Source organism: Octopus sinensis, linkage group LG4 (assembly GCF_006345805.1).
Source record: "Octopus sinensis linkage group LG4, ASM634580v1, whole genome shotgun sequence".
In the NCBI taxonomy this organism is placed as follows: Eukaryota; Metazoa; Mollusca; class Cephalopoda; order Octopoda; family Octopodidae; genus Octopus; species Octopus sinensis.
The window spans coordinates 111334960-111352459 of record NC_043000.1 but is presented as its reverse complement, the minus strand read 5'-3'; the positions used below and the strand labels follow the sequence as shown (position 1 = coordinate 111352459).

Here is a 17500-nt window from a genome sequence, read left to right as displayed (position 1 = left end):
CTCTGGCTAATCGTTGAGTGGACGTTGGTGTTGCTTTGGCAGTAATTTGCGCTCTCTGAGTGCTCTTGTTACTACTACTACTACTACTACTACTACTACTACTACTACTACTACTACTACTACTACTACTACTACTACTACTACTACTATTGTTGCTGTTATTATATCGGTCATGCTTTGTGCTGAGCCAGTCCCACTCTCTCATCTTTCGAAATGGTATTGGTTCTGATGCAACAAGGTCCATGAGTCCAGGAGTTACCAGGATGCAGAATCTGACTAGAGTTATCTTCTCTTAGCTGAGCAGCTAAAGAGCTGAAGGGCCTCACCTGCTCAGGGTTTATTGGGGTGTCTGTGAGTGACCTTCTTCTAGATACCATTCTGTGAAGTATACTATGCTGTGATGGCTCTTTACTACTAGGTAGACTGGTGCATTATCCCTCACACTAACCTACTTACAGCTGAATAAAATTTTTCGTTGCTAAGTGTCTTGGTCATAAAAAAGATTTTAGTTTGTTGATAGGAATAGCATTTGGATAAGTTGGGGAGAGTAATGATGGATGGACTCATTAAGGTGGTGCCAAGTGATACCACAACCGAATTAGCAACAGTCTGTTGGAATTTTTTCTCACCTCTTACCAGCCTGTCTTGTTCTATAGGTCACATAGAGAATGGTCCTTAAATCATTCCGTCAGTCACTTCCTGGTAGTGAGTGTATATGCATGTATACACATTATATCCTCCTCCTCATTACCATCATATACAAATATTTTTATTCCTTAGTCGGTTATTATAACCGCTAACTCTGTTTGCACCATGTATATATTAAATACACACACACACACACACACAGGGTGTCCTGAAATTAAGGTAACCAGTTTGGGGCTTTAATAACTATCAATAAATGTGATAAGATATGAAAATTATACATCATTATAAAAGCTTAGTGTGTCTTGTTTTTGTTTCAGACTAAATAAATTCAGATCTATAAATTAGATAATGGCTATAGACCGAAATACAATCATAACTTTTCATAAACAAAGCAAATGTAATACAGCTATAGCAAAAAAGCTTAAAATTAACTGAACAACAGTCTGGAAAATTGTCAAGAAATTTCAAGAGACTGGTTCCACCAGTGATCGACCTGGACAAGGCTGAAAAAGATGTGTGTGGACCCCTCAGCTTTTCAAAAGTACCAGAGAAAAGATATGGTAAAATTCTCATTGTTCCATCAGAAAACTGGCTGCCACAGCAAAAGTAAGCTGAATATCAATATATTGAGTGCTGAAGGAGGATCTCAGCACCCATCCCTACAAGATGATTCACTGTCATGAGCTCTTGCATGTTTATAAGGTCGTGAGACTGGAGAGAAATCGTTTTATCGTGTGTCAGACTGCTGAAGGCACACTACCCAACCTAATTTTTACTGATGAAAATAAATTTGATATTGAACAAACAGTAAACCACCAGAATGGTTGACTTTAGAGTGTATCTGGCTCCAAGAAGACTCATAACAGACACAACATTGGATTCAGAAAAAAACATTCCTTTGTTCATAGGCAAGGATCTATGGCCCTCAAGAAACCCTGATCTCAACCCATTTTGGAAACAAGGGTCTTGAGCACCCCTCATTTTCGCTTGGTGCTTTGAAGGCAAAACTTCACCAGGAATTGGCTTTGATTTCACAAGAATAGCTGCGTGTTGTGTATGATGCATTCGCATCTAGACTTAAGGCTGTGATTCGAAACAGAGCTGGTCATTTACATTATTTGCATTATTTACATTTGATAGATATTTGTCCCCATCGTGTTTGTTGCTAACACAACGTTTCGGCTGATATACCCTCCAGCCTTCATCAGGTGTCTTGGAGAAATTTCGAACCTGGGTTCTCATTCCTAGGGTATTTTTCGATGTTATTATTATTATTATTATTATATTATTATTATTATTATTATTATTATTTTATTTATTATTATTTTATTAGATGCTTCAGGCATATGGTTTAGTGGTTAAGAGTGCGGGCTACTAACCCCAAGATTCCGATTCCGATTCCAGGCAGTGACCTGAATAAAATATAATAATAATAATAATAATAATAATAATAATAACAACAACAACAACAGCAACAACAACAACAGCAACAACAACAACAGCAACAACAACAACAGCAACAACAACAACAGCAACAACAACAACAGCAACAGCAACAACAACAACAACAACAACAACAACATCGAAAAATACCTTAGGAATGAGAACCCAGGTTCAAAATTCCCCCAAGACACCTGATGAAGGCTGGAGGGTATATCAGCCGAAACGTGTTAACAACAAACATGACGAGGACAAATATCCATTGAATGTAAATAATGTAGATAATGTAAATAATTCCTTATCTCTTAAATATAGAACTAAATGTGGTTGGGTCATAAATGTGTCTCCTTTACCATTGCATTGCAATGCTCAGACCTGAGATATAACAATGATTTGCTTTGGCAAAATTCTAAAGAATTGGTTGCCTGAATTTTGGGACATCCTGTATACATGTGTGTGTGTGATTCTTACTTCTCCCATCCCACTGCTTGACAGCCGGTGTTGGTTTGTTTATGTCCTTGTATCTTAGTTTGGCAATAAGTACCAGATTTAAGGAGTTCATGGAGTTGGTTTATTCAACTAAAACCCCTCATGGCTGCAGTCCAATGACTGAAACAAAAGATAAAAGACAAAGCATGCATACACATGTACACACACACACACACACACGCACACACACACACTCACACACACACACACACACACACACACACTGAAAAGTGATCATTCACATAAACACTCAGATTGAACATATTCATAGATGCAAAGCTATGTGCACACACACACATACTTAACCAAGTATATATTAAATATGTGCACACACACACACACAAATCATATTCGCAACAATGATCCATTGATTAAAAATCAATATGATTTGTTTGAAAAGGAAACGCTTTGGAAAATATACAAAATGTGTGTGTGTATGTATGTTTCAATGTATGTATTATGTATGTATATATTATGTATTATGTATGTATGTATTATGTATGTATGTACGTACGTATGTATGTATGTATATATTATGTATATATGTATGTATGTATGTATGTATGTATGTATGTATGTATGTATGTATGTATGTATATGAATAGTCTCAGGTGTGGCTGAGTGGTAAGAAGCTTCCAAAGCTTGCTTCCCAATTACATGTTTCCAGATTTAGCCTGACTGTGTGGCACTGTCTCTTCTACGAGGGTGGGAGGAAAAGTTTAGGAAGAGGAGGGAGTGTTAATTTTTGCAATTTAAGGGATGTAAAACACAGCAATCTCTTTATAATTTGGTTCCTGTTAACTTTTCCCTGAAGAAGGGACTCTGTCCAGACATTAGATTTTCCACGCCCCACAGCAAATTCACTCAATTCTTTTAATCAATTTTACTACATAATACAAGTTGTGCCAGGCAGGTAGATATGTATGTGTGTGTGTGTGTGTGTGTGTATGTATATATATATATATATATATATATATATTATATATATATATATCATCATCATCATCATCGTTTAACGTCCGTTCTCCATGCTAGCATGGGTTGGACGGTTCGACCGGGGATCTGGGAAGCCAGAAGGCTGCACCAGGCTCCAGTCTTATCTGGCAATGTTTCTACAGCTGGATGCCCTTCCTAACGCCAACCACTCCGTGAGTGTAGTGGGTGCTTTTTACGTGCCACCTGCACAGGTGCCAGGCGAGGCTGGCAACGGCCACGGTTGGATTGGTGTATTTTATGTGCCACCAGCACGGAAGCCAGTGGAGGTGGCGCTGGCATCGGCCACGAGTCGGATAGTGCTTTTTACGTACAACCAGACCAGGAATCCTGGCTGGTTCAATTCGATTTCGATATATATATATATATATGTGCGTATGTGTGTGTGTGTGTGTGTATATATATATAAGTATATATATATATATATATACATACACACATATATATATGTGTATATATATATATATATATACACACACAAATATATACATATATGTAAAAGGAACAAAAATGCAATAGAGGGCATTAAAACATTGGACAGGTAGACAATAGAAAGGCAGACAAGAGAAAAAATTAGAAGGACAGGCAAAAAAAAAAGTGGGGGGGGCATTCGTGGTCTTCTATCCTCAGTCAAGTACCAGAAGTCACAACTGTTTCGGGTAGTTACACTTGACACAGTTGATCTGGTGGCCCCCAAATAAGTCTAAGCCAAGAGCATTAGACCCCTTTGTAAGAAAGTTAGCGAATGTGTATGGCAACAAAGACAAAAAATGGAGAACATGGTACATTATTATATATATATATGTGCTAGTATTAATCAGACTGTGTTGGTGATACAATGTGTATAGATGAAGACAGCTGCGTAAAGAAGTGCTGATGTCTAAATGTGGAGGGAACCTGTGGAAGAGGTAGATCCAAGAAGACATAGGATGAGATGGTGAAGCTTGATCTCTGGTTGTTGATTCTCAGGGAGGCAATGAAAAGTGATTGAGACTTTTGGCAATTTGCTGTGCGTGAGAAGACATGTCAAGCCAAGTGAGATTGTGTTTGTGGTCAGTGCTGCTGGGACGTAAAAGACACCAATGCTGGTGACATGTAAAAGACACCCACTACACTCTTGGAGTGGTTGGTGTTGGGAAGGGCATCCAGCCACAAAAACCAAACCAAATGAGACTGGAGCCTGGTACAGCTCTCCAGCCGATCATTTCTGGTTAAGCTGTCTAACATATGCACTAGCAAGGAAAACGGATGCTAAATGATGACGATGATGACGATGATGATATGACGATGATATATATATATATATATATATATATATATATATATATATCATCATCATCGTTTAACGTCTGCTTTCCATGCTAGAATGGGTTGGATGGTTCAACTGGGGTCTGGGAAGCCTGAAGGCTGCACCAGGCCAGTCAGATCTGGTGGTGTTTCTACAGCTGGATGCCCTTCCTAACGCCAACCAATCCGTGAGTGTAGTGGGTGCTTTTTATGTGCCACCGACACACATATATATAATATATATATACATATATATAATATATATATGTTGACACACACACACACCACACACACATACATGCATATACATACCTATACATATTCATACCTGAACATATTCATAGATGCAAAGATATGTGCCCACGTATACACACACACACACATACAATTGTGGACAGGACGTATATAATATACACATAAGTTAAACGATGATAAGTTAAATGGACGTTAAATGATGATGATGATGATGATGATGATGATGATGACGATGATGATGATAAGATATTGGAATATCCCAAGAATTTGGCAACATCATGTTTGAATGTGTATACATGTGTATATATACATATACATACATGTGTATATACATACATACATATATATATATATACACACACACACATACGTATGTATGCACATACATACATACATATACAGACACCCACATGATTCTGAAGGCATCCTACACCATTTACATTGGAACTAATTACTATTCATATCCTGGTTTCGGTCTACGTCATAATTAAATTGCAAGTTTGATACATGACTATATTAGACGCTAATTGGGGTAGCATATCGGTTGGTGCTTATATACACCCACCTAAATATAGCCACCAACATCACTATACAAACCTACAGACACACGTTTACGTCATACATGGCTACATACAGACACATCATAAACATATACTTTCATACATACACCTACTCACACACAAACACACACATATATATATATATATATACACAACAATGTCATATTGATCAGAAATTGCTGTGATTTGTTTGAAAAGGAAACACTTCCTGCTTTTGATATAGTTTGAAAAATGATCTGGTTGGTGTATTTATATAAATAGATTAGCTAAAACATACACGCTCTCACAAAACACACACTTGCATACACACATATATGCACACATGTACATACATACATACATTAGTGTTTGAATGTATTTCTGAAATTATACTATAGCAATGTCTATTTATATATTGTAGAATATATATATATGTACATATATAGATACACATACAGTATATATATATATATATATACATACATATATGCACACACACGCATATTGTATGTATATGTTTGTGTCTATATGTGTATGTGTGTGTATTTGAGTTTGACAAGTTGCCTATACAGCTAAGCACTTTATAAGTGCTAAGCCAATGGTCACTCTCTGACCAGCCATAACAAACAACTTCTAAATATATATACATTTAATATATATATGTATTTAATAAACATATTTTATATATATATATATATATATATATATATATAATAATATTAGGGAATAAATCCAAACTTACAGGGAAAAATCAGATTTAGGATTGAATCCAATTTATAGTAAAATATTATATTATATAAATTAGAGACAAAACCACTATTATGCAAGCATAATAGTGGTTTTGTCTCTAATTTATATAATATATATATATATGTATGTATGTATACATATACTTTTCCATGTTTACATGGGCTGGATGGAGTTTATTGAAGCAAATTTTCCTTTGGCTGGATGCCCTTCCTGTTACCAGCCCTCACCTGTTTTCAAGTAAAAAAGAACTTATCCATGACCAGACATGTTTTCACGGAAGACTTGAAATGAAGGACATCACTTGCATGACAGTGACACTTGATTACAGCTATCACATGATGTCAAGGGAAGGAAACAGTAACACACACACACAAGCAAATGAATAATAACAGATGATGGATAAAAGAGCCGACATTTATCCATCGTCTGCTATTATTCATTTGCTTATAATACACCATAAGGATTCACGACACGGACACCCTGGAGTATACCAAACAATGTATGATCAATACAACGTGCACTTTGGACCAGCCCTTAGGTGCTTAATACTCATAGGGATGGGTTATTCTATGTGCATAACTGGAATTTCCTATTAGATATTTAATCAACCATAGGTAGTGACCACAGGTTTATCCAACCCTACCTGGTGCATATTCTTTTAAGCACCTGATTCTAACAAGAATCCTTATTATTATTATTATTATTATTATTATTATTATTATTATTATTATTAATATATAAAGGATTGAGGTAACTCCTCCTGAAGATATAGAGTCAAAATTGAAATTATCTTCTGGAGGAGTTACCTCAATCCTTTATATATCAACCAAAATGAAGTAGATTGACAACATTATTATTTGAACCAGTTGAAGACACACAAGATGTCAAAATATCGTTCACTAGATAAGAATGGCACTCTTTTTTAAATTTTGAATCTATTATGATTATTATTATTATTATTATTATTATTATTATTATTATTATTACTATTATTATATACATATATACAACACACTTCCTTCAGTTTCCCTTGCCTAGAGTAGAAGACATCTGCCGAACATGCCCCACAGTGGGACTAAACTCAAGGCCATATGGTTGGGAAGCAAACTCTTACCATACAGCCACCCTGGTAATAATAAGTATAATGATAACGATGATGATGATGATGATGCTAATAATTACATTGAATAAGAAACTGAAGGAATGTCTGTGTTTAGTTTCAGGTGTATCCCATCAACGGAACCAGTATGTTTGGAGCGAAACCCTTCTATGGCAATGAGGAAAACAAATGGGGATGGCTGTTGGTGATGGCAGCATTCTTCAACCAAATGATTGCTGTTGGTGGAGGATTTTCTCTTGGGATTTACCATTTGGAATTTAGAAAATATTTCCAAGGAACCTCAGCTGAAGTGTCTCTTGTCAGTTCTATTTGCATTGGAAGTCTCATGGGTGCCGGTAAGTGACATTTACACAAGACTTCCTCTCTTTCCTTCTTTCTTTTCTTCTTTCCTTCTTTCTTTCTTTCCTTCTTTCTTTCTTCCCTTCTTTCTTTCTTTCCTTCTTTCTTCCCTTCTTTCTTTCTTCCCTTCTTTCCTTCCTTCTTTCTTTCTTCTTTCCTTCTTTCTTTCTTTCCTTCTTTCTTTCTTCCCTTCTTTCTTTCTTTCCTTCTTTCTTCCCTTCTTTCTTTCTTCCCTTCTTTCCTTCCTTCTTTCTTTCTTTCCTACCTTCTTTCCTTCTTTCTTTCTTTCAGTTTTTCATTCTTTCTGTCCTTCTTTCTTTCTTCTTTCTTGTGAATCAAAAGAAAATATATAATCAATTCAGCTAACTGCAAACAGGTACTGGATGGAAGCATAATAATTCTTATTGTAACCCATGCATCTTGTTGCTAATAGGTACCATGGTGAGGTATAGTTCACTATAATACTTACTACATCTAATTGCTGTAAATCTGTACCATACAGAGCTACAATTCACTATTGTACCCAATGCCTCTTGTTACTAAGAGGTACTAAAGGGAAATATAGCTAGTATAATGCCCAATATATCAAATTGATCCTGACAGGTATCATATGGGGGTCGGGTTTATTATTGTACCTTGTACACCTGGGTACTGTGTGAGGGTACAATTCATTATAGTACTCGCTACTAAGTAGACATAGCTGCTGTAAATAGTTACTGTGTAATGATAGAGTTAACTATAGTACCTAATGGAACTAGCAGACCCCACATCACAACAGAAATGATATCCTAAAATCCAGGTGCCATGTAAAATGCATCAGTGCTGCTGCCATATAAAAAGCACTGGTGATGGTACCATATAAGAAGCAGTGTACCACATAAAAAGCACCCACTACACTCTGTAAAGTGGTTGGCATTAGGAAGGGCATCCAGCTGTAGAAACCAAGCCTAAATAGACTATAGAACACCTGGTGTGGCCCCTGGCCTTGCCAGCTCCTGCTAAACTGTCTAACACATGCCAGCATGGAAAACAGACGTTAAATGATGATGATGATGATGATGTGCAGTTCACTATTGTGCTTGGTACATCTAGTTGCTAGTAGATACTATCTGAAGATATAGTTCAATATTGTACCTAGTACATTCAACTACAAATAGGTTTCCTGTGGAGGCACAATTCACCACAGTAATCATTTAGAACACTGTATATTTGGAAAACAGGTAAAGGTTAGCAGCAGCAAGATCATCCATGTAAGCCATGCTAGCATGGAGAAAGAGGCACCGAATGAATGGATCATTGCTTTGAAAACAAAGATAATTACTTCAGTTGCAGGCATGGCTGTGTGGTAAGAAGTTTGCTTATCAACCACGTGATCCTGAGTTCAGTTCCACTGTGTGATACCATTGGAAAGTGTCTTCTACTATAGCCTCAGAATGATAAAAGTCTGGCGAGTGGAATTGGTCGAGAGAAACTGAAGGAAACTCATTGTATATGTATGTGTGTGTGTCTGTGTGTGTGTGTGCGTGTGTGTCTGTGTTTTCTCCATACTACTGCTTAATAACCAGTGTTGGTTTGTTTACGTCCACATAATATAGCAGTCTGGGAAAAAAAAGATTGATAGAATGAGAACCAGGCTTTAAAAAAATTAAGTCTGAGGTTTAATTCATCCAACAAAAATTCTTCTACTCAGTGCCCTAGCATGGCCGCAGTCAAATGAGTGAAACAAATAAAAAATAAGAGAAAAGAGATAAAACTCCAGCATCCCCCACCCCACCGTCAAAGCGAGATATTTACTAGTAAAAAAAAGATAATAAAAGACAAAAAATAAATAAAGCATGAAATAAACAAAAATCAATCAAAGAAAAAAAAAGGAAATTCTTGTTTTATTCTTTTATCTGATTTCATTTTTATCCTAAAATAGTTCTGAATTAACATTGGCAGGTCCTATTGTTAGCTATTTGGTTACCAAATTTGATTCCGGTCTTGTGACAATACTTGGAGCCATTCTTTCCACTGCCAGTATGATTGGAGCAATATTTTGTGAAAAATTAATATTGCTCTACATAACATTTGGATTCTTGACAGGTGAGGCCATTATTTTGCTATTTATTTTTATATTATTTTTGGTTTTGTCTTATTTTTATCCCTTCTACTTCCTTTCACTGTTGTTGCTGTTGGTGGTGTTATAACCAGCACAATGTCCTGAATTTACTTGTAAACCCCAATTATGAATAATACATTACAAACTATATTTTGCTTATATAGGTAGGAGGAGATCAAATGAACTGGTACTTAATTAAGTATGAATGACTGCAGCTCTTGATAGAACAGTGGTCAACACCATTGTTTATTCGTCGTTGCTATTGTTGTTTTGCCATTGCTATTGTGGGGCACTTATCGATTCTACAGCAGACAGGAAACAAATATGACAAACAAAGAAGTATCTGCCAAACTGAAGACATCTTATAAAAATTAACACTTTAAACATGGCTGTCATTGAAACAATAACAACAAAAAACACGAAAGCAAAACCACCCGAGTTGTTGCCTTGTCTCGGTGCAAACATCTGTACGCAATATAAGTCGGAGTTTCAACAAAAGGATATATATAACTGTTCTTTTTGTTACCACTTCCTGTTGGATGTCTCATGGTGATTTAACATCCTGTTGTTTTAATGTTTTAAAGATTCATTTGTAATGGTGACTTTGATATGAATCATTTCACCAGCCATTTTTACAAAAGCAGAAAAACAAAAAAACAGAAATATGATCATAATAATTCATAATTGTTTCATGATAGCCATTGTATTCATCAAAGCAGTTCATGCTTTGGTTGTATCTTCATGCAAATTTATTATTTTGTACTAATTTTATCAATCCTTATTCTTTGTCAATCAGCTAAGTTGCCATTATATCTGTATATGTGTGTGTGCCCATATTGTATATATGTGTATGTATGTATGTATGTGTGTGTGTGTGTGTATACATATATGTATGTGTGTGTGTATTTATATATATATATAAAATAAAATACAAAATGGGACAAGAATGCAAAACATCCGGAAAACTAGGTGATACAAAAGGGGACAACAAAACATCCAGATAGATGATACAAAAAAAACACGGACGGGTCATTCGAAGCATTTTATCTTCAGACTAAAAACTGGATCATCCTCGCAATTTCGGCTGATATATATATATGGATGGATGGATGTAAAAGGCCCTGGGAGAGTAGAACTATTGGATATTTCTACTGCAGCCCTCAACCTAAGAGTTAAGCTATCTACACTGTTGGATTCCATCACAATGTAAGAACTCACCATTGATGCCGATCTGCAGAGGTGCCACTCCAATGTTTAGAATTGCAAATGTTACATAAATTTTCACTTGGAACTTTTGTATGACCTGGTGTTGAAAGCAGAGTTGGTACAGAAACAATTGTAACTGACCTTTAAAGATGCGTTCAAGTATCTCTTTGTCTTCTTATTCAGATTACACACACACATAATGTACTATAATTGAAAGATTGATACTTCCAGTTACATGTTTCTTATAATCCACCCTATAATCCACCTGAGTACTAAAATTTGGAACCTTTATATTTAAGAATATTCTACATCCATGTATTAAATCTTGTACTTCATTATTCTTCAATGAACCAAGGAATTACTCACATGTAATTCTTCAACTTAACTTGTCCATTATTCTAGCTAGTTCTTGGAGATTTTGAAAACATAGCATCTTGGAAATCTATAAGTTTGTTTCTGAAATATTCTTTAGTGGCATCAACTCTCCTTTCAATAGATTCTGTTCATCACATTCCATAGGTTGTGGAGATTCTATAAAGCTGTCAGCATCCTTTATCTCCCTCTCAGAATCACCATAAAAGAACTGCTAATCATTCTGATAAACATTTTCAATGTCAAACAAGAGGAGAAAGTCTTTGATAGTGGAATATAGAAGAAGAAAGGTGGCAGCATTATTGGTGGTGGTGGTGGAGGTGGTGGTGATGGTACTGTGATGGTAGTGGTAGTGGTGGAACTGATAGTGGTAATGGTGGTGGTGGTGATGGTAGTGGTGGTGGTGCTGATGATGGTTGTGACTGTTGGGAGGGGTGGTGACAGTGATGATGGTAGTGGTGATGGTAGTAATGTGAAGCATTATATTAATAATGGCTCGTTATCATCATCACTGTCATCATCACCCCACCACCATCACCACCACCACCATCATCTTCAGCATCATAATCATCAGCATCTTCATCATTACTGTTCGCAACAGTAGCACGAGCATCAGCAGCAGTAGTAGTTTTAGTAGTAGTAGTAGTAGTTTTAGTAGTAGTAGTAGTGGTGGTGGTGGTGGTGGTGGTGGTGGTGGTAGTAGTAGTAGTAGTAGTAGTAGTAGTAGTAGTAGTAGTAGGCAAAGGAGGAGGGGGAATTTAGTTGTTGTTGCTGCAATTCCAATAAGTTATCCTGCACTGGTTGACAGCTGCACCAATAAAAAGAAGAAAGCAAAGCTTTATAGTCATCATAGCTTCACACACACACACATACATACATACATACATACATACATACATACATACATACATATATATATATATATATATATATATATATATATATATATATATATATATGTATATATACACACATATTTACACATACAAGTCTATAGAAAGTTATATATATGTGAGTATATATATATATTATATATATATATACATACATATATAATAATATAATACATACACACATACACACACACATATATATATGTATCTATATATATATATATATATATATATATATATATACACACAAGCATATTTACACACACAACTCTATAGGAATTTATATATATGTGTGTGTATATATAAATATATATATATAGATATACATCTTCATATACACATGTAAATATACACACATGTAAATACAAACATACACACACATATATATATATGTATATATATACATACACACACAGATATATATACATACATAAATATGTATAGAGACATATATATTACACATATACACATACAGATGTGTGTGGATGTAAATCTATATCATCATCATTTTTATGGATATAAATGAGTGTGTGTGTGTGTGTAAACCTACGCAATAGACATACAAACATGTTAAATTTACTTATTCTTCTCTGCAGTTTGAAAATATGCATACATTTATTTATGCACTCCTTGTATGTTGTTGCCAGTCTTTTGTCAAAAAATAATCAAGTATGCATACACACCTCCATACACATCATCATCATCATCTCTACAACCACCACAATCACCATCATCATCACCACCACCACCATCATAATCATAACAATCATTTTTATGTGCCTGTTTTCCATGCTGGCATGAGTTGAGTGAGACTTGTTGGGGCAGTCTTCTTAATCTAGATCTCCTTCCAAATGCTAACTCCCTTTCTTTCTCTCCTTCAACATTTCCTTCTTCCACTGCAGTATTTCTTCCACTAATTTCTCTTCCTCTTTTCATTTTTCTTTTCTTTCTCTCTTCTATTCCTCACTTCTCCGTCCCCTTTTCCTTCCATCTTCATTCTCTGCCTTTTCCTCTTTCCATTTTGCCTTTTTGTCCCCTTTCTTTTCTTCTTCTTCCCTAAACATTTCAACCTTCTCCACCTCCACGACCCCCACCCCTCTCTCCCCACCTGCCACTAAAAACCTCTCATCCTCTATTTTCCAGGTTTTGGTCTCTGTATGTCTTACCTGCCGTCCACAATCCTTGTTGGTCTCTACTTCAAGCAGTATTGCAGTCTGGCCACAGGCATGATCTCAATCGGCATCGGTCTTGGAGAACTGGTGTTTCCATTTCTTTACACATACATCATCAATGTTTTCACATGGAAGGGCTCACTCTTCATCCTCGCTGGTATATTCCTCAACATGTGCATGCCGGCATTTTTGATCCGTCCTCTTTCGAATTATGAGGAGAAATTTGCACCAGAACCCCTGGAAATTGTGAAAAAGGACTTTTCAGAATTGAACAAAGAGCTGCAAACAATCATCATCCCAGACACACACACCACAAATGAACAACCAAAAAGTCTGCGACTATTCGGAAACATAAAATTTTCTGTATATTTTCTCAATATATTACTATGGAATGCCGGTACCATTATCTTGTATTTCCAAGGTCTTGAATTTCTTCAAGATGAAATTGGATATAACAAAGAGACAATTAGTTCCATAATGTCTGCCGTTGGTATAGGTAATGTATTTGGCAGTTTATTTGGTGGCATTCTTGGGAATGTCTCATGTTGTGACAAAGTCATCATCTATGCTATATTCCATCTGGTTAATGGATTATCAGCAATATTATTTGTTTATGTAAATCGGTATAAAACTTTTATATTCCTTGCAATCATATTTGGGCTGACATTGGGTGGAATCCTAGGCATTATGTATGTGATTGCTGTAGAATTGGTTTCCCATAAATCGTCAAGTATAGAGAAAGTCAGAGCTGATTGGACTACTGTTGCAGGATACGTAATGCTAGCCAATGGAATTGGATGTTTCCTTGGGCCACCATTTGGAGGTAAGTAAATACAGCATATCATAACTACACATATAAATGATACACTGTGAAGGTATGTAGCCTAGGGGTTGCACTCACAGTCATAAAATCAGGGTTTCTGTTCCTAGACTGGGCAATGCATTGTGTTCTTGAACAAAATACTTTGTTTCGTGTTGCTTCAGTCTACTCAACTGTAAAATGAGTTTCAGCAATAACTGGGAAGTTAACCCCATGGTGGACTGGGTTCCTGTCCAGGAGGGAGCATTTATATAAAATGGGAACCAGGTGAAGGTCTGCCCATGTGAGGGCTATGGCTCAGGAAAGGACTAAGCTATCCTGCACTGACCAATAATTTCTGGTTGGTCAGATGTGGTTGATGTGGGTGTAATCAGAACATATCAGAGCTGTCACTGTTGGTGTTTAATCCTCAAGTTTAGTCAAGGGTTTACTAGACAAGAAAGAAGACCAGAGAAGGTATTTATTACACAGGTATAAGCATGTCTGCATGATTGTGTAGTTTACTTCATGACCGCAGGGTTCTGAGTTCAAACTCATTTCATTGCACTTTTGACAAGTGTCTTCTCTTATAACATTGGGTCAATTAATTCCTATTTCTTTACTACCCACAAGGGGCTAAACACAGAAGGGACAAACAAGGACAGACAAATGGGTTAAGTCGATTACGTCAACTCCAGTGCGTAAGTGTAATTAAGTAAATTGATGTGTGTGTATGTGTGTGTACTATAGAAGAACATGGAGAAAGTTGTAACATCTCTTGTGAGATTTGAATACAGTATCTGTTGTAAACCATGTGGCTGCATCAACCACTGTATATGCATGGACATGTGTATGTGTATACATGTATTTTCATGTATCTTTTATCAGTTACTTGTTTCAGTCACTGGACTGTGGCCATGCTGGGGGCACAACCGTGAAGAATTTTTAGCTACTTCCATTTTTTAAGCCTGGTAATTATTTTATCAGCCTCTTTTGCTGAACTGTTAAGTTACAGGGATGTAAACACACCAACACTGGTTGCTAAGCAGTGGTGGAGGACAAACACAAACACAAAAACACACACACACATGATGGGCTTCTTTCAGTTTCTATCTGCCAAATCCATTCACAAAGCTTTGATTAGCCTGAGGCTTGGCCAAGTGGGACTGATCCTGAGCCTGGAACCCTGTAGCTGGGAAGCAAGCTTTTTACCACACCCACCACACCTGCACCGAGGAAAATAGGTAAATGGGTATATATGCGTATTTCAGGAGTTATTGCTCTTTCTTTAGCACCACATCAAACCCAAATGTATCATCATCATCATAATCGTCATCATTGTCGTCATCATCATCTTCATCATCATTGTCTTCATCATCATCATCATCATCACCATTATCATCATCGTCATCGTCATTATCATCATCACCACCCCTACTACCATCATCATCATCATCGTTGTCATCATCTTCATCAACACCATCATCATCATCAGTCATCATCATTGTCGTCGTCGTCGTCATCATCATCGTCATCATCATCATCATTGTCATCATCATCATCACCATCATCATCATCATCACCATCACCATCATTTAATATCTGTTGTCATCATCATCATCGTTATCATCATCGTTGGCGTCATCATTGTTGTCACCATCATCATCACCATCACCATCATCGTCATTATTTAATATCTGTTGTCCATGCTGGCATGGGTTGGATGGTTTGGCTGAAACTGGTAAGTTAGAGACTCCAGTCTGTTTTGGCATGATTTCTAGGGCTGGATGCCCTTCCTAACACCAACCACTCTGAGAGTATAATGGGTGCTTTTACGTGCCACTGTCATGGGTGCTAGTTGTGTGACACCAGTATCTGCCACGACTACAATTTCTCTTGGCTTCTCAAGCATGGCATATTGCTATGCCCATATATATACACACACACACATATGTATTTATGCTTATATGTATATATATGTGTATTAATATGTGTGTGTGTGTGTTGTTTAGAAGCTTACTTTGGACCCACATGTTTCCAGGGTGAGAAAACATGCAGAAACCTTTCATACACATGTGTATGTTTGCGCTTGTCAACCTGTGTTCTTTTGTTTACATCCCCCATAAGTTAGCAGTTTGGCAAACACAATCGGAGAGAATAGGTACCAAATTTCAAATAAATACTGTGGTTGATTTAATCTATTTCTTTATTACCCACAAGAAGCTAAATGCAGAGGGGACAAATGGATTAAGTCAATTATATCGAACACCAGTGCGTAACTGGTACTCAATTTATTGACCCCGAAAGAATGAAAGGCAAAGTCGGCCTCAGCTGAATTTGAACTCAGAATGTAACGGCAGACAAAATACGGCTATGCATTTCACCCGGCGTGCTAACAGTTCTGTCAGCTCGCCGCCTTTGTGTTTGATTTAATCAACTAAATTCCACCACAAGGTGGTGGTGGTGGTGGAGCTAAGCACCCTACCCACCCACCCACTGTATGGCTGCAGTCCAATGGCTGAAAGAAAAGAGTACAAGAATGCACTTGTAAGGATGTGTGTGTGTGTGTATGTGTTTGTGTGTGTTTATATGTAAATGTGCACCTGTGTCTGCAGGTATGTGATTATATATTTACATTCAAAATGTGACCACGTGTGTATCGTTGGCAATTTTTTTTCCTCCATCTTCCCTTCCCTGGATGTTTCCTTTTCTTATGTTTCTGACAAAGAGCTCCGATCGAAACGTTAAATCCTCCTTCTTTCTTTCCTTTCCTGAGCGTCCAATAATACTATACTTGTTCCACGTCCTCACGTTGTGTTTTCTCTTTGTGTTTTCATGTTTGGATTAACTATATATATATACATATATGTATGTATTTGTTACTAAATTCCATTTTTCTTTTATATTTTCAGGCTGGTTACATGATATCACTGGCAGCTACACCCTTCCATTATACGCATGTGGGGGGATAACAATTTTTGGGGGGTTCACCATGCTTCTGCTCAAGCTGGTTGTTTCTGGAGGCGCTTCTTGGTCATCACTGTTTATAAATACCATTACTGCAGATTAACATTAATTCTTGGCTCCGTGGACCTAA

The 17500-nt window shown here is 36.7% G+C and overlaps 1 protein-coding gene across 1 annotated transcript in view; it reads left to right on the top strand.

Annotated features, from left to right (window-relative positions):
• Window positions 1–17500, top strand: part of LOC115210756 (monocarboxylate transporter 14-like) — a 63018-nt gene that overhangs the window by 44724 nt on the left and 794 nt on the right. The window contains exons 3-6 of the mRNA XM_029779471.2: window positions 7619–7856; window positions 9802–9945; window positions 13576–14427; window positions 17316–17500. The exon at window positions 17316–17500 is cut by the window's right edge and continues 794 nt beyond it. Coding sequence (XP_029635331.1) covers window positions 7649–7856; window positions 9802–9945; window positions 13576–14427; window positions 17316–17473 — 1362 coding nt within the window. The 5' untranslated portion in view covers window positions 7619–7648 and the 3' untranslated portion in view covers window positions 17474–17500. The remainder of the gene's footprint in view (window positions 1–7618; window positions 7857–9801; window positions 9946–13575; window positions 14428–17315) is intronic.